The 22,912-nt window shown below is 34.8% G+C and overlaps 1 protein-coding gene across 14 annotated transcripts in view; it reads left to right on the forward strand.

Annotated features, from left to right (window-relative positions):
* Positions 1–22,912, forward strand: part of LOC136846989 (bestrophin-4-like) — a 199,390-nt gene that overhangs the window by 107,071 nt on the left and 69,407 nt on the right. For all 14 annotated transcript variants that reach the window (XM_067118285.1, XM_067118276.1, XM_067118293.1 and 11 more), the window contains exons 4-5: positions 6,988–7,098; positions 19,534–19,705. Coding sequence is in view for 6 of the 14 variants with exons in the window: in XM_067118266.1 (XP_066974367.1) it covers positions 6,988–7,098; positions 19,534–19,705 (283 nt within the window). In the remaining 8 variants the exon portion in view is untranslated. The remainder of the gene's footprint in view (positions 1–6,987; positions 7,099–19,533; positions 19,706–22,912) is intronic.

Here is a 22,912-nt window from a genome sequence, read left to right on the forward strand (position 1 = left end):
CATTAGAAAGAAGTAACAGAAGGTAATTGGACATACAGAAAGAAGAAATCACTTATTAAAAAAACGAATTAACATATTAATAATTAAAACAAAAGTAAGTAAATTATTAAAATACAAGGAGAATTGTATTAGGGTAGTAAGACACTGCATCATCGCTTTGACTTTTTAAAGTTCCAATTGCACATCGTCAGGGAGATTGTTCCGAGTATTGTATCCGAGTATTGTGTTTCGACATTTATTGCCCAAATGTTATTTCTGTCAAACAGTGGCATAGACGTGCTTTACGTTCATTTCCAGCAATATCAAAATATATTCCAATGTACAGTATAATCTTGAAATTTTGCAGGAATGTCCACGCAGTATGGTGATGTAAAAAAGTACTGTAATGCCATGTTTTACTTTCTCACCATGGTATGGGGCAATTTTCAGGTATATTGTATGCAACTGTATACTGTATATATATATATATATATATATATATATATATATATATATATATATATATATATATATATATATACTGTATATATAATAAAATTTATAAATCAGCATAACATTCTGCATATTTATTAGCTAATTTTCCTTGGCACTGTAGATCTTGCCATCAGTACTGTAAAAGATGTATATAAAGCACTAATTAGAAATGACTCAGTAGAAACATTAATTAGGGTAACAAAAGTGCGGAATGTTACCAACATTAATTAGAGTAACAAAGCTGTAGAATGTAGAATGTTAATCTGGCTTATCTCTTTTGCTCCTTCCGAAGCCTCGGCCTTCCTGATGCCTCAGTCTACTAGTGAAAAAAGCAAGTGTATATATATATATATATATATATATATATATATATATATATATATATATATATATATATATATATATATATATATATATATCATTTAAAGAGTTGTTTTTGTCTCTGGTTTCTAGCAGTGTCATATTCAGCGGTGACCTTCTAAAATGGATGCAGGTGCCAGGACGTAAAATGTATTGTAGGCCTATTATTAAAATTGTTATGCATGTTGCAGCTTGTAAAGAATTTAAGCTTTTTACTGAAAGGGTTTATTTTTTCAACACTTGCGATATGTTTGTCTGTCAACTCAAAATTGAGCGTATTTTCATTTTTGTTGTACCAATTTAATTTCTAGGGCAAGACCTATTAAAATTATTAAAAATAAATCTTATAATCAAGGTGAAATAATTAAATACTGCAGCACACACACACACACACACTCATACATATACATATATAAATTTGTGTATATATATATATATATATATATATATATATATATATATATATATATATATTTAATAATACTTCTTATGGCTTTTTGAATACCGAACTACTGTGGGGGGTAGTGAATAATTCAAGGTCTTGTGAGTTCAAGTGTAATGATACATGATTTAGCTCAGCTTCTTCATACCTCATACTATAACAAATTAAATACTGCATTTGTCGAGAGTAAAAGCATTTGAAGATGTACGAGGGTTAAAGAGAAACTGAAGGTATTTTTCATGGGTATAAAAATCCTGTATTATTTTATAAATTGCCAATACAGGATATGAAATTGTAACCTACAGTTTTGAAAAGAGCTCTTCATCAAATTATGACTTATTAGGTAAGACAATACTTCCCTCCCCACCGTCCATAGCTAATACGGCAAAATTGTAACCAGTGAACACTCCTAGGTTACTTGGTATTATTTTCTATTGACAACTTATAAAATTTCACCAAAAATCCTTGTTGAATAATTAGGGACGAGTTTCATTAACGGTAGACCCCATTTATACACCACATTCTTTTTCTTGCGTGACTAAATGACGTGCTGTTCACTAACTAATCCACATATTTTTTCACTCAGTTATATTGAGGTAAGGATTTTTCTCTTTGTTATGTAACGGTGAGGGCAGTTCATTCTCTGTTGACTCCTCTGTGAAATCATCATATCGCCTGACATTACACATGAACAGCATACATTTGGAGCACATTAGGCAAAGACTGCTTTGAAGCGACGTCATGGGGTAGTATGTAGAGCCATTGCTTCTGTCAGTTTAGCTGCTGTCAGATGTTTTGTCAGTTTTTTTTTCAGTCTGAAGAATTTATAGGTGTTTTGTATGCCACTGGATGTTACTTATGGTTTAATAATAATAATAATAATAATAATAATAATAATAATAATAATAATAATAATAATTTGAAGCACGTTCAAGGTGATGTCAAAATCAACAGCTACAGTTGGATTTATAGAATACATTTTTTTCAGAACCATTTCCACTTTTAGGGGGTACATATCTCATTCATTTTTGTCAGAAAATGCTTGTAAACTTGTATATTTTGCTTTAAGATTGATGCGAATGGATGGAGCAATCATATGCTTTGAGCTATTATAAACTTTAACTAAATATGAACAATATATTTTCTCGATTTTCGCATGTTCTATTAATATTTTGGACTTAATAAGCTCACCATTTACTATCGTAATGTCAAAAGGCAGGATGTATACATTAGAATATTTCAACAGTGTTGCCTGCTTCCTCAGTTCTTGTAAAGTAGTGCTCAAGTACTTACATAAGAAAGTCAAGAGTTCAGTATCCACATACATAGGTAACATTTTTTAATAAGAATCGAAAAGCAAAGTTAGCTTTCCAACCTTTTGATGACAAAATTTCGCTAAGTATTCTATTCAGGATGAAGGCTGAAATGTCTAGGCTTTAAGGGATACGCAACAATTACCGTGAACACTTAGAATGACATTGCATTATGTCGGCACCTTTTTTGTTATATAGCCTATATGTTAGGATGACAATCCCTCCAAGTCTAATGGGAAAATTATCTAGTAAAAGATTTCAAAGCTGAAAATTGTGAAAAATGGCAATATTATAGTCTGCTGTATGAAATATGCAACAGGACATATTCTGACGACAGTTGCATATTTCGGCATTCACCCTTCGGAGAGCAGCTCTCCCATGACAGTTTATTAGTCTGGGATAGCCTTATTCATGTTCATATATCTCACTGTTGTTACGGTATAAGCATTCTCCTCTTGAACCTCTTGTCATTCTTTGAACTGAATATCCTTGTACCTACTTAGAAAAGAGAGAGAGAGAGAGAGAGAGAGCTTGGATGTTAGATGTTACATAAATAAAAGAAAAAGTAACGTTGCATTGCGGCTAAATGTGATACCCTACTTGCGTTTTCATGTGATAGGTATGGCGTTCTTGTTATCCCTTTGTTTATAAGGACAAAACACTAACTAGTTGCTGTGTACTGTTAAAAACCTTACATTTATGATTATCAGTGTAAAAATTTTGTCGTAAGCATAGATATGTAAATTACTATATATAAGACACGGGGAGAGAGAGAGAGAGGAGAGAGAGAGAGAGAGAGAGAGAGAGAGAGAGAGCAAACCTACAATTAGGAAGCGTTAAAAGAAAGTTATATTTTTATGTTTGTTTTCTTGGTCATAAGGACCAGCCAAAGTATGTGACATTTCCTGGTGCCCATAATGATGTCTAATTCTGTACTATACGTCTGTGCAGAACTTGGATTAGAGCCATTATTACAACCCCCTTTGACTGTGCAAGTGACCGTTCAGAAGGAGGGCATGCATAGCAATCATAAAATTGCATCTGTTTGTTGTTATTTTTTTTTTTAATACACTAAGTCGTCTCATTCTTACAGAACATGAAAGGAGGCCATTTACTGGACTACAAGTCATTTAAGAACCCTACTTAAAAAGAATATAAATTGAAGAGTAACAGTCAGCCAGCAGTCTTGGGGGGATGGGGAGAACTCAAACCCAAATCTAGAGTGCCTTAAGTATGGATACCAAAGGGTTTTTGGATACCAAGCCTGTCTTTTTAAATGACCCTCTTAATAGCGACACAAATACTATCGTCACCTTCCCAAAGCATATTTGAGATCAAGTCTATGAATTGTCTTCTCCTGAGGGAGGCTAGCTTTACGTTATTCCATTAAAAGGTGAACCCATTTGTAAATTAAATAAAATCAAAAAGCCCACTACTTCTTGAAGCGAATGATTGGATCCCTTAGAGCCATGCTGTTATTTACATGTTTCTAGTAATAGTGTTGGAGCTTTTATTTCTTAAAGCGCGATAATTCTGTGAAATATTGAAGGAGTATTAAACAAGGAGGTAAGGATAAAACTTTATCGTGGAACTGTTGAAGTGCACCACGCCTCATCTTCCTCCGTTTAGGGGCAATGTTAATATTTGTAGCTTCTGACAAGACTGAATGAGAGCGTGAAAGTATTTCCAGAGAAGGCAGGAAGACTTTATTATTTGTGTTGGGCGTGGGGAGGCTGGTCGTTGATGTGAGGTAGAAAAGCAGATACTTGAATGTCAGCTAATTTTTGGTGGACATCATAGGACTGTTATAAATGTAGCATACAACTTTTTTAGAATTTGAGTCAAACGAAATATAAAAATAATTCAGGAGATAGGAGGTAAACTACGTTAAAAGGTAGGCGTTAAATAGCGCCGTATGATACTTACACGGGTTCGAATGTTCAAAAGCCACGACACCACCTCAAAATCCAGGGATGACCATATAAAAATACATGTACTATGTGTAAATACAATAAAACGTAGGCTTCTTTTTAGAGTGTAGCAAAAATACTGATATATACAAAAAGAATTTAACATCCGGTACAAATAACATCCCAAGTCACAGCATCTCGCGTAAGTACGAGGAAACGAGATTTCATGTCACAGCTGTCTCTGTCATAAGAGCGTCTGTTGCAACTGTGGCCCATCGGACTCTCTCCTTGAATTTTAAGTAAGGATGTGCGTACAACGGAAGATTCTGATATAATGATTGTTGTGACAGGACTCGTATCTGTCAAATATATCGACCCTAACTATAATTTGTTAATGCAGATTCTCTATAAATAACAGTTTATTACAGTAAGTTTTCATCATGTCCTTTTTGCTAACTTGTTTTGACAGTTCTCTTACCAGTATTCTACAGTACATCATATTCACACACACAAAGAACTCATAAATGCATACATACATACATATGTATATATATAAAAGCGCATATGCATATGTATATACACTATATATATATGTGTGTACATATATATATATATATATATATATATATATATATATATATATATATATATATATATATATATATATATATATATATATGCGCCTTTTTCAGTTCATCCTGTGATCTTCTTAATTATCGCTGTATTCACAGTCTCTCCCTTTGTTCCCTCCTCTTCTCTCCGGCACCTTAATAGCGGATCGTGATTACAATAGGGTACACGGCATCAAGCTGGCTTAGCATTAGCGCAGATTCTCTGGGGAAACACGTTTCAGAGTTCATGGCTATACACCGGACCTTGAAACCTCCAAACTCTCACCAAACAGAGGCAATAACTAAGGGTAACCCAGGCGCTATTTGTGAAGATCAATGTTCAGTTAAATGTATCACCGATTCGTTCGCATCTCTCTCTCTCTCTCTCTCTCTCTCTCTCTCTCTCTCTCTCTCTCTCTCTCTCGGCTTGTTCACAGTGACGTCAAGTATCTATACTGAGTCAGTCATTCTTTTACGATGAAAACCCACGTCACAAGAGTTCAGATGCCTGAAGAATGAAAAAAAAAATATAAGGGATAGTTGTTGGAAGGTATACTTCCTAAGTGTTTATAGTTATTTTAGTTTAAAGTTTGATCTTTACGACACCAGTTACTGTTTCTAGAAGAATAAGTCTGATGTTTTTTTATGTCAATAAAATTTTTGTTTGGAAGCGATAGCAGTCCGAATAGCAGGCTAAACGGCTGAATGCTCAGGCTCCTGGCCATTCAGAATCTCTCGACAGAGGAGCGAAAAGGTGGATGTATGTATATGTATATGTATATATATATATATATATATATATATATATATATATATATATATATATATATATATATATATATAGTGTGTGTGTGCGTGTGGGTAACAAAATTTGAGAATGCCTTAGAGGCAAGTATCATGGGCTCTGCTGCTTCATTTCTCTTGTGGCCTTATGCCAGTTGTAATTCCCGTGGTAGTTCCCGTGGTAGAAGAAGTTTACATATATATATAATGTGTGTGTAGATGTGTGTAAATATGATGTTTAGTATAGTAGGAAGTATTGCCATACGAACATGAATCGTTACGTGACATTGAAAGTATTCCCATTTGAGAATGAAGCCTTTGGAAAAATATTAGTAGTGAAATGGCCGAATAAAGTGAGAAATACTACCGCAAAAGGGGCTACATATAGAGATGAGATAATGATGAAGGAACCATGTAGTTGGCTTGGACATGTCATTTTCACCAGTCTGGGGAGAATAGTATGTGGTAGTGTCAGCTGTGTTTCTGAGGGCACCAGATTTCCTGGAAGACTTGACCATACTTAACAGGATCTCTTGGCCTGTGGGTTTTGGTAATCACAACACTTCCGGGTAGAAAACAAAGGCAATTACGGGCTGCTATATGGGCAAGAACCCGTGCTGGCATAAAGCCACCTTAATAAAAACCAACAAAAGCAAATGAATTTCTTGAAAAGCAAAGAAAAGCCAGGAGAAAGATTTTCAGATTCTAGAGTTGGGGAGAAAGAAGGGAATATGAAAACTATCATTTACGGGATTTTTAGTAACTTTTTCGCTTTTAATAAAGGCAGTAGTCTAGTATTTTGAATATATGAATGTTGAACATGAAAGTATCATCTTATTCTGTGCCTAATATTTTTGATGTGAACGGATAGGTAACTATTCCAAAAGCAACTTGTTTCTGCCATTATATATATATATATATATATATATATATATATATATATATATATATATATATATATATATATATATATATATATATATATATATATATATATATATATATATATGTATGTATGTATGTATAGTATTGTTAACTTCCCCTTATGTAATGATGAAACCGTTGTTCTAATCTTTGTATTTCTTTTGTTGCAGATGGAAAGGCGGTATTTATAAATTAGTGTGGCCGGAACTATTCGTGTACACGTTCCTGTATTACATATGCAGTATCGTCTACAGATTCCTTTTGGATGAGCCCAGTAAAAGGTCAGTATACACCGAATTTCTCACTCTATCCCCCTCACACACACACACTTTTAACTGATGACATTTTCTCTCTCTCTCTCTCTCTCTCTCTCTCTCTCTCTCTCTCTCTCTCTCTCTCTCTCTCTCTCTATATATATATATATATATATATATGTATATATATATATATTTTATATATAATGTTTTCATGTATACAGTAGGTGTACATACATTATATATATATATATATATATATATATATATATAGAGAGAAGAGAGAAGAGAAAGAGAAGAAAGAAGAAGAAAGAGACTCTTTTCACCATCAGGGTGGCACCAGGTGATGCAGCCGTTCGTTTCCAAGAAAAATCTGTAGAGCTGCCCTTTTCTTTGTTCCAGCTGACGCCGGTAACCATTGACAGCTGGGTCGACTGGTTGGCCGGGATCGAACCACAGACCTTGCGAATGCTAGCCCAGCGCTCCATCAGTCTTATTCTAAGCGTCCATGTATTTCTCAAGCACTTGACTTTGCTAAATAGGCTGTTGTCCTTCGCATGACACCTTGACATTCGTTCTTTGTTTCAGTGACACATTTCTGTTATTCCTCTGTCGTTACTCGAGCTCTCTCGTTGATGAAAAGGTTAACAGCTCCGTTATTTATTCGTTAGAAAAGTCGCATTACACACCCCTTAGGCTTCAGGTTGTACACCTTCATTTTTCGGGAGGGAAAACTATGTCACCTGCTTACGAGATGGACAGGTATTGATCTTTACTTTCGAGGGAGCGGAACGTGGGCTCCCGGTATCGTTCACGGCAAGAATTATTCATGATTTTACATTTATCGTATCGTATATATATAGTAATACACACGCTATATGTGTATAATATATATATATATATATATATATATATATATATATATATATATATATATATATATATATATATATATATATAATGTGTGTGTGTGTGTGTGTGATGTGTGTGCGTGTTTTACCTGTGAAATACTGTAGTTACAAAGAGAAACAAGATAACAGAATAACAGGAAGTTCAGTCTATTTACTACAGAATCAGGGATTAACTTCCTATAAAGGGAAGACGGTATTATCGTATAGACATCTTTCAGCTTTTTTCTTCTACTCTAGTTGGAAATTACTCTTCATTCTTTCGAGACATGTTGGATGAATAATATGTAAGTTTAAATTTTTGTCTATGCAGATTCTCTCTCTCTCTCTCTCTCTCTCTCTCTCTCTCTCTCTCTCTCTCTCTCTCTCTCTCTCTCTCTCTCTCTATTGTGTGTGTGGATGTGTATATATATATATATATATATATATATATATATATATATATATATATATATATATATATATATATATATATATATATATATATATATATATACTTACATATACATACATCGATATATATATATATATATATATATATATATATATATATATATATATATATATATATATATATAACCAGTATTTTTCAATCGATTTTACTGCATTGGTAACTGTTTGTGGTTGTGTGTGTGTGTGTGTGTGTGTGTGTGAAAGGGAGAAAAAGCGAGCGAGTTGGTGAGGTATTACGGAACACTTCTGATCATGATCTGTTGCAGGGGCGTTGCAAGACATGCAATATTTTTCCTTTTTTTTTATCCAAGCACAAGGTTCAAGTTATTTCTTTTCACCACGGCTGCGGAGTGATTGAATATCGAAAGAATCCCAAATCACAGTTCGATTGAAGAATTGGCGCCAGGTTCAGCAAGGTTGGAATTCTTCCTAACGTTCAAATAATCAATGAGCGTGAGTGCACAATAAGTACGACTCGACGCAGTATCTACAGTACTGAATCACGTGCTGGGGCCTTTGTTGAGGCTGTCCGTTCGATACACTCACGGGTCCCGCTTGTTTTCGAAGAACCTCAGCGATCTTGGAACGTCGGTGTTAGACTTTGAGGAAAGTGGATTTGCCCGATAATTTTTCATTGTGTATGTTTTTTCTTAATAAATCCATACATAGCATTCCTTATATAAAGAAATGCACTTATATAACCTCACGCTGCGTGGGTGTACAAATGTTTGCACCGCGGTGTTTTTTTTATGGCTGTTGTAAGGCGTGAATGTGGACAACTTATGTAATGTTTTGACGTATAGATTAAAGGCGTTACCGATGAAATCTCGTATTCCTCTTTTCCACATGAAATTTTCAAGGCCTAACCGATATATAGCATATAAAATGGCAGCATAAAACGTTAGCACTTAGAAGGCTTTCAGGGATCAACGTTATTTGTTAAAAATAATACGCGGTTGTAGCACGTCGGAAGATCATGAAGCCACTCGCATAGGAGGCTGGGGGGAGGAGACGAGCAAGTTGCCTGGTTCCGGTCCCTCTTCCCTTACCCCTCCCCCATCACCCTAAACACACACACACACACAACCACACACCATGCTCTCCGTCATGGGGAAAGCTCGAGAACTGTGCCATATTGACCCATCTGAGCCGAGCTGGTTTAAACCGGATAGAGGCGGTTTCCTTTGGCGTGTCTGGAGTTGGCACGCCGTCAGCAGAGGAAACCAGAGTCATGGGGCAAGTGCCAGCGGGGAGCTGGGGATCGGTGTTGGGGGCCAGGTAAAGAGTGGGCGAGGGGTGTGGAGGTGTGCGTGCGTGTGCGGATGGATTTGCCACTTTGCTAAATTTATTATAGGAAACAGAGAGAATTCGATGTTGGTAGTCGTAAGTGCGGTCCAAGTTCGAGAGGCGACTAAAGGTTTCGATATTCGTGTTTCGTTGGTCGAATGTAACTCGATTGTGCAACGGGAGAACAATATGAAATTTGATCATTATAATGGGTTGACTCGACTGCCAAGATTCTTAATGAAAGGAGGACCTGCCGATATGATGGGATTAACCATGAAGGACAAAGCCAAATCATGAGGTCTCGAGTTCCAGGAACCCAGCTGTCGATTTATAAGGTGAAAAGGGCTAGGGTCGGGGTGGGGATTGGACCGGGGGCGTTGTAGGAAACGTTTGTAAGAAAGAATCGTAAGAGGAAAAATTGTCGAGTTTTATCTTCTCCTCATTGATATTGTCATTATTTCATTATGTCATTATTTCTGTTGAGTCATCCACTTTCACCCTCCCTTTTCCCTTTCCCAAAAATAATGATTAGCAGCTCATGAGGTTGCAAGCGCCATGGCCAAAGTTATTCGGTCTTCTGCCGCGGTCACCCATTCACACAGTGAACGGAGTCGACATTGAGTGCCATTAGCCAAAGAATAGCGGTGAAGTAAGCTTGCAGGAAGGATGTTATGCTGTCTCCCGTTTTTTCTGTCTGTCTGTCTGCTCGATCTGTCTGTAAGATATGTCACCATCAGGCGAACCGAATTTTATGAAACTTGGCAGAGACGTCCAGTTGGGGGGTGAGCTTCCCGAGATGAATAATAGTATGAGGAAATCAGCCCAGAGTTAACGATATGTCGCCATGGATACGTCTTAGATGGAAGCTGATTTGTCCCAAAAGTTAATCATCTCTTGAAGGTAATGAAAATATCTGCCAAGTTTCATCAGATGCTCCTACCAGTTCTTGATGTCTCCTCTGAACGCGCACACAAACACATGTCAGTGACCTTGGCAGAGGTATGGCCTCTCCAGACTTGCCTCGTTGGTATTGCAATCAATGCAATACGATTGATGACAGCACTCAGTATATAGTTATATTGATATTAGTCGCATTCCTGTCTGAATTTTGAGCTTGAGGTACTGGACGCTTTGGTAGCATGAGCTTCGAAATTGCTAACAATATAACAAAAGTTCCAAAGTGCAACTTATGTCAGTACACTGCCCTTACACACAAGAGAAAAAAATGATAGATTAAATGTTTGCTCAGGTCGAGCAGAAGTCTGAATGGTTGGGTTTTAAATAAAAAAAGTATATATATATATATATATATATATATATATATATATATATATATATATATATATATATATATATATATAGATACTCCAATGATCTGCAACTGTCAACAGTTCAATCATTATTAATATTTCAATGGTAAAAATAGCAACTTTAAGGAAAGCATTTGGAACCCCTTAAGTTAAGTGTATGTTACAAGTGCGTTCACCTTAGTTATTTCAGCTGTCATAAATTTAGTTGAAGTTCTATTAATTGTGTTGAAGTTTTGGAACCTTTTCTTTTTTAATGCCCTTTAGTGGCAGGGTGAGACATTGTTTAGCAGTGATCTAACGGTATGCCAATATTCGGAATCAAATAACGTTCAAATTTATGGTAATGGTGTGCGCTAGTGCACAGAGAAACTCTCTCTCTCTCTCTCTCTCTCATATATATATATATATATATATATATATATATATGTATGTATGTATGTATACATATAATTTATGTAATTTATATATATATATATATATATATATATATATATATATATATATATATATATATATATATATGTGTGTGTGTGTGTGTGTGTGTGTGTGTGTGTGTATCTATATCAGCTGTTCCCTTTGTAAAAGAAAGCACAGGAAATCTAAAGGATTTGCTTGCTTTGCTTTTCATGTGACAAATATGCCTTTGTAACGGACCGATTATGGGGTCCATGAATCAGACAGTACGAATACAATTATAAATGAGTAATTGGAGGTGACTGAGATTAGGAGTAAATTCGATTGACTCTAGTATTGGTAATGTCCACTCTGGATTTTTACGACTGTCAAATCTGGCAAGTACCGCGCACACAGAGGATAAGGTTGGTACCAGAGCTATCATATGAATAATTATTGTCATAAACATTTGCACATCCTCCCTACGTATAGGAAGAAGGCTTCATATAAGCACAGATCAGTTAGTCTGTCCAAAGGAATAGAGCATGTCTCAATGGAACACGCCCAGCTAATGGACAGAATGAGCCAGGGCTATCATAGCGTTGCAAGGCGTATATCAGTTACTTTTAAGCCCAAAATAACACTTTGACAAAGAGCGTGGAATTTCCAAAGTTTAATCATATTATAGAAGAGATAGGAAGGAAGTGTCATCTTGAACCTACTAAAAAAATTTTTCAGCCCCGTCTAAGATGCTAGCTTAATCTCCATAAATAGCTTCCACTGAGGTTATCTGAACCTGGAATGAGATTTAGAGGAAAACTGAGAGGAAAGGAAGACTAATTTGTTAGATTGAATGAATCTGCATTTGGATGGGTGAGGCCGGAGGGTGTGGTCACCGACGAAGAGGAGGAAAGAGTCCTTTCGTGAGGGACACCATTAGAATTAGGCTAACGATATACCTTTTACAGAGATCATACCAGAATCTGGAATTCCGCTTTAGTGAGGATTGCGGCCTTGGAAATGACAAGGGTAAAGGAATATCTGAAAGATTGGGAAATTGGGTAACCTAGACAAGGTGAGTAGGGATAGTGCACCACTTGGTCCGGCTAGTCGGAGAGGCGATGGAATGGATTCTTAATATATTAGAAAGTTGATATTAGATATTTTCATAAAGACTACATACGGTATTAGGTGGAGCTGTAGAAATATGAAATGAGGTATAAATGTTGTCACTGATACTCCGTAAAGCCCCAAACCCTTTTGAGACAGCCAGAACAAGGTCGACTCACCCTTCTTGTCAGACCGAATGGACAAACCTTAAACTTGTGATTTTTTGGGAGACGTGCCGCCATTAAACCACAGATAACCATGTTTATTTTGCTTTTATCGTGGTAGCTTCAGATTTGAAGTTAGAAATATTGCATACATTTGGGAGTCGCCATCCTTGGTGTCTGAAGCTTTTACTGGTCTGCTTCTAGGTCAGAATATACTGCTTCATGTGCCAAATCTGAGAGTGCATTTTTCCAAGATTACTAGTGCACTCTTTGTTGGAGGTATCAAGAATATTAAAAAAAAAAAAAAATTACGCTCAGTCAGAGGACAAGCATGACAAAGTTACATCTGCAAGTTGGGATCCTCTTTTAATGTAAAATATAATGCCTTTGCTTGATACTGATATCAATGAAAATGTTATTCGCTGATGTTAAAACGAGAGAGAAAGGCTGTGTTTATATTATTAATTGAAATATAAAATGTATACGTGTGAATGAAAGTTATGCCAAGTTAGATAATGTTAATTTATCTAGCAGGTGAATTTCAAGTATCTAAGCCCAAACTTTATAAATTAGTACATGGGTTAAATTGTCCGATGGGAGTTACATAATAATGTTATTACATAAGAATGTTACTCCATTATGGCCCACTTTTCAAGACAAAGGCACATAATTAGTTGAAACAAGAAACATTTAATCGTATAGTGATAGAGAAGCAAAGATGATTTTTTCAATATACAAACTGCATTAATGCCAAGAAGAGTAAGAAATATTTGCTAATTGATTTCACTTTTGAAATAACAGAAATTAATATTAGTGATAACCCGCTATCCAATCTAGACCCGTAGTAATAGCTGATATGGGTAAAAAAAAAAAAATAAAGAAATATTTCTAAGAAGCATTAGCTTATTCCGACCAAGCTTGCACGGCAAAGGAGATAAAAACAGCCTTACTGAGTAATGATGAAGTCTTAAGTGAATTCTCGAGAAACAAAAGAAAAGTGACGCAGGAGAGTAGATGTTATATATTATAATGATTAGAGCGTGACTTGTCAGTGGATTGTCTCGACGTCAGAACAGAATACAGAACAAAGAGTTTTCTCAGTGTAGCGTAAAAAAAAAAAAATTAGCAAATAATTAGTAACACTAATGCTGCTCCTGTCATGTTAGCAGTAAACAGCCGGCTAGGTAGTTGAATATGTAATGAATGTAAATGAAGGAATAAATATTGAAAAAGAAAAACGACTCTCGGTATAGCATCAAGCTAAAGTCTACGGTGGGCGTAAGCACAAAATCATATTCTGAAACTGGTACAAGTCTCGTTTTTATTTATTGAAAATAGTTCATATTTTAGTGGACCGAATAAAATACAGTGCAAGTATCCGGTGGTAAAATTTAAAATACTTAAAGTCGTATTAGTTTTCTTTAGGGATGAATTAACGCCAGGTGGAGAAAGGATTGTGGTTGAAGCTTCCAGTTATTTGGGGACATCGGTATCCATTTCAGTCAATTTCCGATTCAGTTGAAATGATAAAGAAAGGTATGAAGTATTGCAGCAAACTACTTTGGATGAAGATAACTCTGACCGTAAATAATGAGCTTGAATAATCAATGATAGATAAGAAAACTTAAGATTTACTGATTTACTGTTGGTTATGAATCATTATTCCTTTATGTAATGATTCATATCCCTGTGCTTCGTTTCATCATTACTACTTCTCTTCGGCAAACAACATTTCATGGTTTCATTAGCTGTTCATCTTTTCGCGGAAGTTTAGTTTTATAATTTCTAAATATTCCCTTCAGAACTGCAATACATAGTGAGATCGGTAATAATTTTTTTAAAAATTTCTACTTCAACATTAGGGGAAGAGACAGTTTTCTTGTGGAATTTATTGTATTCAACGCTATTAAAATATTACTTTTTGCATTTTTTCTTTTTTCTTTTTTTTATTCCGAGCCTCAGGAATTAATAGCTTCTCGTGACTCACGATGTGATATAATGGTCTTAATTTTGTGTCTGAACTTATGATGAACTTTAGTTTTTAAGTATTTTTCTTTATTTTTTTTCTGAATTTCAGTGCCAATCCTTTCTTTTCCTTTTCGTGTTTTCTTTGTGTATAAGCTAGAAAATAGCATTCGGTTGACTCCGCTATTAAATGAATTTTTCATAAAGTTTAAAGGTTATTCTCTCTCTCTCTCTCTCTCTCTCTCTCTCTCTCTCTCTCTCTCTCTCTCTCTCTCTCTCTCTCTCTCTCTCTCTCTCTCTCTCTCTCTCCGAATGAAACGTATGTGTTCTTGCAAGAGCTCCAGTGACCTTCAGTGCCACATAGCACTGGTATCGGATATAAGAATGTCTCTTTTATGGCTCAATATTTGCAATATGTATACGATGGTAGGTATTGTTACGTTTCGACCATACTTCAAGGTACACAAGTATAGATACTGGAAAATCCATTTTTTATTTTACCAGCAAATCTACTCTTCCTTTGTATGCAGTGGCATTTATTGATTCTCATAGCCTACGTACGATAAATTCAAGCTGCTCTGCTATTTATTAGAACGCAAATGCAGTTATCATGTCTGAAGTGACCTTAACCACGAAACAGTCAAGGCCAAAGGGAAGGTGAACTAGGTTATTATTGTGCTATCTGTCATTCTTCCTTCATACTGACCGTCTCTTAATTCACAAAATTTCAGTAGTATTTTTGCACACAGGTTCATATTGAACATCTGCAACTAGAAAGCTACTTAATTAAGCGCACGATAATTGTGCCTTTCTGTGAGGTCTGTGTTAAGGAAAATCTTATATTTGATCAAATTTTTCCATCAAAGATCTTGGTTTGTCTTAGATGATTTTATGCGAAGTAACGTCAAAAGATTGTTATTTATTTCCGAAATATATTTATGTCAAGCATCTCCTCTGTCTGTAATTCAATCTTAATACTTTGAATATCACAAAAATGAAGTGGATGATTCTGTCCTCTTTAAAAACGCTTGAGCCAAAGTATGTTCTCTGTATATGTCAACACCACGGCGATTGCAAGCGATTGACCTGTTAAGGATTAACGAATGTTCGTTTCTGACGAAGTTTACGCTTAGTTTATCGATTCACTGAAACGAGTCACGTTAATTACAGCTTTTGAGTGGTGTGGGAGCCGACCTTATTTCTTGATATAAACTTAACATCGTACTATTAATAACATTACACAAAAGGTTCTTGATACAAAACTTCGTTACGTGATGAAAGCTTACTACCCAACAGTCTCAGATGATCAAGTGTGTGTGATTAGTCCGTCTTTCCAATAGAAAGATTACATATATATTTAGCTCAATATTTTTTCATAGTTAAAAATTACATCTGGAATAATCTCTTTTAAACTCTATTACGATAATGTGTAAATGCTAGAGTTGTATTCTTTGGCATTTCAGTTGGAGATCAAGTTATGGCTTTTCAGTTTTAACTAATTCACACATTCATAATTTTCACTGCCTAGTTTTTGATGAAATGCAAGTGCAGAAAAAAATTCCTATTCTTTTCAAGTGCAGAAAAAAATTCCCAGTCTTTCCAAATAACTAATCCATCTCAAAACACTGGTTTCTCCACTCACCTACCTACGTCAGCCTTTTTACATTTCTTCAGCGTACGTATATGTCCACCTTTCGGTTCTTAATACGCAAAGAACTGCCTCAGTAGCTTCAATATTTTTTTTATCTTGTTCGTATTTGGTATCCACACCTCATCTTGAAGGAGTGTTACCTCCTCATTTTCTTCATTCTTTCTAAGTTGGCTTCCGTAGATGCGCAGATGTTTCCATCGTATTCCACCGTACTCAGAAGATGACAGAGCAAGTTTATTCAACTCAGTGTTTCTACATTTGCATCCACAGTTACTCCAACTGCATTGAAATGACAGACAACAGATAGCTAAAAGATGCGGAATCGGGGGACTGTAATAAAATCCACAAATTAATAAAAATGCATTTATAAAGTGGAAATGCTTTTGCCAACTAGATTTTGTATCCCCGGAAAGAGATGGCGGCAAAGATTTGGTATTATTAATTGCCTTCATTTTGAGCAGAACTCTTGATTTCTGAACTTTTCCAAAATAAATTATCTTATGGACAAAATTCCTTGTTTTTGTGAGTCAGAAAATGCATGGTTGTGCTTTTTTTAATCTTTACTAACTAAAATCCCTTCTGTGTAATTCATAACTGCCACCCAGAAGTTAGGAAACAGCAAACGTTTGATTATTCTCTTATTCAAGTATGTTTTGCTTATTTCTCTCCCTTTATGTGAGCAAATGTTACCACATCGATCTCAAAGTACATTCCTCCTGATTAATGTGTTTTTCTCAGATTTTAAGCTCATTAGAGGCCTTGCATATAGTGAGAACTAGCACGCCATCGATCAGAGTAGATCAATCTCTTGATTGGTGTGTTTTTCAGAGTGACAGAGAGGATTTACTAACGCAAACTCATCCAGTGTGATTACACCAACACCCCCGTGGTGTTAAAAGATCTTGAATGTGATGAATGGACTACCCTTAACAGTTTTTTTTCTTTTAGCCATTATATTCCCTTTTATATGATTAGATATTAACAAAGGAGTAAACAATGTAAAATATATGAGTTTTGAAATATCCCTCCCCCAAAAAATGTGCTTCTGCCGAACAAGCCTTTGTGTTGAGGCGCTCTTACCAAAGACCGTAAGTGATCGAGTGCATAGATACTGGCCTTTTTTTATTTTTTCTGGTTAAGCAAACTCCATTTATACAATTAGAATTTCCCGCCCCAGCGGTCACAAGAGATCATGATACAATGTGTATATATTTTCCAACATTTGTGTTCTCGAAGACAGTTAAAAGGAACTGAGGCTTGTTATCAAAGTTCATCCCATTTCTGGCAATTGTGTTTCTCTTAGTGATTGCCCCTGTTTTTGCCTTTCATCGTTCCTGAAGAAGTCAACCAAGGTAACCTGTACAGTATTGTCTGGAATACTAATGACATCAGCTGACGTATTTTTAAGGAAGAACTAGTCTCTAAACGCTGGATAATATTGGGAACACTAATCCTAAGATGCATAAGTGGCCATCTGTATTTACTAAACAGCTAAGCCAGTTTCGCCATATTACTCGGTAGTTGGAGAGCGGTGCAAATTATTTGCCTTTTTGGCCGACACACATTTTAGTGATGCTTAGTGATAGTCTACGGGAACGAGACACCAAGTTTCAATATAAACAATCCTCGAGCGACGGTATTTTGTTTAATCTGTAAAGAGCTTTGCTTCTCCAAAACCAACATTCATTATGAAAGAAAGTCGTCAGAGAAAGGAGACTCTCATGATAATTGTCTGATGCCATAAAATACAAAATTGTTTGAAGTAACAGTCTTCAGTTTTACACCGTTTCACCCCATTTGGGTTTTTTGTGATGGCGGTGTTCTCTCCTATAGGCAACGTTAAATTTGGATTTATTTCAATCTATAAACTTTGTAAGATATGGGTATTTCCAGATTTTCTTTATCTTACCTTAGGTATACCACACTTTATATCAGCAGGTTTCTGAAAAATTGAAAACCAATTTCTTTGATGTAGTTACTGTTGCAAAGTCATGCACATCATTTTTAATCTTTTTCGGTATCTGCTGCTGCTTCGTTTGGCACGATTTTAATCATCTGATCACATATTGCTTTAGGAACTTTTTACCTCCGGCTGGGCACTAAGCCTGATCCACTTCAGCAGTACACCTTTCCATTACAGTCGACTAACTATTTGGTACTATTTGGTTCAGTAGATTACAGTGGTTTTCAAAAGGAAAGTTCCCATCTCCAAGTCAGCCTCTAAAATACATTGAGACATTCTCCTCTTTCTCGCGCACTCTTTTTTTCCCCTCTTTTCCAACAGTTTCGTATTTGGATTTGAACTCTGGTCCCCTTGCTAGTAAGGGGGACCCGCTGCATGCCACATATTGAGGCCTCTATATAATATAAATTAGTGCTTTTGCTGTCATATTAATATTCCTTGTGAAATCACAACCTAAGATGTCGTAGGGTAGATTGTTCAGCAAACCTTCCGAGGGCTGCTTTTAAACTTGCTTTAGATGCTTCTGTTCTCGTATTGACAGCTGGCTGCTTTTACATTTTATTTTATCATCTTCATTTCCTACTTCAGAGGAAGACCTCGTAGGTTTTGTAACGATTAATCATTGCAATTATATATAATACATTTCTTCAATAATTGGTTCCCAGTTTCTAAAACTTCATTTTTTTGGAAGGCCTGGTTCATTTTATGAAGAAGTGAAACCATTTTGGAGAGTGAAGCACTGGTAAACACTTTAAACATACAAAAAGAAAAATCAAACTACTGTGAGCAAGACTACACGACTGTCACTCCAAGTAGAAGTGAGGATTTTTACTTGGTGCTGTTTGATTAAACTTGGTGGGCATTGCGCAACATTTGATAAATTGGACGTATATTAAATTATCATTTCTTTTCTGCTGAGGCAAGGTATCACGCCAACATTGATTTTACATAATTTAGAGCAGGTGAAAGGTTTTTTGACAAGATTATTTTTATTTGTCTTTTAATTCTTAAGACTGAAACTTTTGTGCAGAATAAGTGTTTTGAGTTACTGTGAAGCTTATGTTTGAGTTTTGTTCAGAAGGATTGCCCCCTCCAAAAGGTATTTGTAAGATGTCAGTGACCTATTTTCCCAACATTTATAGTAAAAGTTATTGCTTTGAATTTTATTCACCTTATTTTGTCATTCCAGACAGCTTTCTGGAATCTTAAAATGACTAATTTTTCCCATATGCATAATTCTTTATTTTAATCTTTACAGAACCTTTGAGAAGGTGTCGCTATACTGCCAGTACTTCTCTGATCTTATACCGGTGTCGTTTGTGTTAGGTTTTTATGTGTCCATTGTCGTGCAAAGGTGGTGGAACCAATATCAAACTCTTCCATGGCCAGATAGTTTGGCCCTATTTATTTCAACATCCATCCATGGGCAGGTATGTTTTCATTTCAGTTGATTCATTTATTTTTATTCATAGTTAAAATACAGGTTAATCTGTTCAAGTTTTTAAGTACTCAACATGTTGGACTACATTTCCTTTTAAGTGTTCGCACTTAGCAATCCTGTAAGATTAGCCTCGGAAATCCAACATTTTTATACATATTCCATGCGGATCCAGGACTAGATTATTGTAACTAGGCCGTCATATATGTAAATGCAAGATGTATAATGACGGTTTAAATGGTGTCGACATACCTGTATTGTTCAGCTCTTGCAGATACCTATGTGAAGATTTTTATGATTAATGTTTTACGCAAAATACCTTATATGTTAAGTGCACTGTTGATCGTAAAGAAATTAAATCGTGTAGAATATAGAGTATTTACCGGAAATTAGCTTAATTTGCACTCTTTCAAAATAACTTTTTCAAAATATGTATTTTTGACATTTACTATGACAAAGATGAATTAAAAGCATGATTTAATACGTTTTTGTCACGTTGGTCTTTTGACAATACATACTGTACTGTAATTTGAAGACATAGATGTTGACATGTAAGATTAACTTGGTAGTTTTTTGTTGAATAGGAAATGTCACATATACTGTGTTCTGAAAAGTCTGAGATGCTAAACTAGAGTGAGGTTTTGTTCTTTTGCTATCATGCAGCTCTTTGAAAGAAAATTCACATCTGGATGTGGTTTGAAAGGGACTGCACAAGCATATGTTTTTCATGGTCAACGATCAGATTTACAATATATTTCTTTATTATTAGGAGGTTGTCACTCGATCATATTAAATTTCGTTTAACCCCGCAATGATTCCCTGGATGTTTGCTGCTCTCATATTTTTGGTGAATTTACAAATAAAAATTTTTTATTTTTTAACTGCATTAAATGTATTTTAAATCATGATTAGAACATTTATTTTTAAGAATTTTAGATTAACAAATGTTAAAATTAAGTACTATCAAATAAACTTAATTCATTTCAATTGCTGATAGTAGACAGATATTCAGGAACACTGTATTTGAAGAAAAACACAGGTTTTGAGACTGCTGAAAAAGAAATGTAAAATTTTTTTCACCAAAGTCTCCTTTTTTATGGCGAACATAATATGCTAAATCACATTATACTGTAGAATCACTTTGGTGCCAACAGACACTGAAATATTCCTGATCTGCATTATAATGAATCTAATCAGGCTCTACCTCACTGCTGATTGCCTTTGCTGGAGGGTACACTGTAGCACACTTTTGCCCTTTTCCTTCTTTTTCCAAAAGGTGTGTCAGACAGGCTAACTATCAAGTAAAGATTGCCCATTAGATAATGAGGAAAACGTCTTCCTCTTTACTTCGTGTTAGGCTGGTTGTACTTTTTTTCATATTTCAAATTCATTGTTATTGTTTTTCTCCTATTGAAATGAAGATATGGGAAGGCTTGGTTTACCTTACATGGTGATACAGGCTACATATTGACTCATTTACAGCTAAGATTTATAGAGAATTGTATGGAGTCTTTATATTTGCTTTTTTGGTTAAAAGCTGATAGTTAATAACAAGAAATATGGTATATGATGGAAAGGGGTTCATTTGTGAAACTGGCAACTAGATTGCAAGGATGGAGTAAAAGTAGCAGCAAATACTGTAAGGAGTTTACTATTTTACACAATAATATATGCTGCTACTAGACCAAGATTTTATGATGTTGCTAACTCAAAAGCCACTTCTGGGGTTGATAACTGTGTATATAAAGGATAGATGTGTTGTTGATCTAATAATACTTACCTCTCTCTGCTCCTGTAGACTCCTTGTTTTCCATTTTAAGTACAGTTAATTTTAATTGAAGTGACTTAATTTTTGTATTAAAACTAAAAATGAATAAATGTAGAGTACTGTGAACTGACATCCTTTGGAAAATGCCTACATATCATTTATGGAAACTGATAGGAATTTATTTCATAACTTCTTGTGTCTGTGTCTGCATGCTTTCACCCTATAGAAGAACTGTTTGCACTGATGTGTGCATTATGGCTCATTAAATTTACTGTTCTCTTCATCTTTTTTGGATTTTACACTAGACTGTTTTATTTTAGAGCGTAGTTTTTATGATTTTGATCCCGAGTTTCAATGTGGCCCTGAAATGTTATGTGCATCACTCAAATAGTCAAGGACTTAAGACAGATTTTCTTGACCTTCACCATCATATTTCCAGGTATGACTTGATTTTCTATGTAAAATACTCTTGTTCCTAAATTGACACCTAGTTCTAGTAATATTAGGTGTGTATTCCCAATGGTGTGTAATATACATACATATATATATATATATATATATATATATATATATATATATATATATATATATATATATATATATATATATATATATATATATATATATAATATATATATATATATATATATATATATATATATATATATATATATATATATATATATATATATATATATATATATATATATATATATATATATATATATATTATACAGGCAGTCCCTAGTTATCAGCGAGGGTTCCGTTCTGAGGGTGTTATGATAACCGAAAATCTGCTAACTGAAAATCTGAAATTTTCGGGGCTTTTTCGGCAATTTTTGGGGCTTATCGGCACCAAAAAGCGCTGATTTTCGGTTATCGGTGCCTCTGTTAGGTATGTATCAGCGCCAATAAGCGGAAATTGGCGATTTTCAGTGCTGAAAATTGCCGATTTTCGTTGCTAGACAAGCCCCATAAAATTGGATCGCCATTAACCAAGCCCGCTGTTAACCGGGGACTGCCTATATATATATATATATAATATATATATATATATGTATGTATATGTATACTGTATATTATATTATTTTTTATATATATATATATATATATATATATACATATATATATATATATATATATATATATATATATATATATATATATATATATATATATATATATATATATATATATATATATATATATATATAGATATAATACAGGCAGTCCCTGGTTTTACGGCTTGAGGTTCGTTTTTATGTCAGCGTCGTAAACCAAAAATCGTTAAAAATCCTAAGAAAACCTTACTTTTAATGCTTTGGGTGTATTGAAAATGATGTCAACTGCATTTTTATTGAGTTTTTCATAAAAAAAAACCTCCAAATTTTTATTATTCTGCCATTTTGGAGCCTTATTTCTTCCATCGGA

This window comes from Macrobrachium rosenbergii, chromosome 2 (assembly GCF_040412425.1).
Source record: "Macrobrachium rosenbergii isolate ZJJX-2024 chromosome 2, ASM4041242v1, whole genome shotgun sequence".
Taxonomy (NCBI): domain Eukaryota; kingdom Metazoa; phylum Arthropoda; class Malacostraca; order Decapoda; family Palaemonidae; genus Macrobrachium; species Macrobrachium rosenbergii.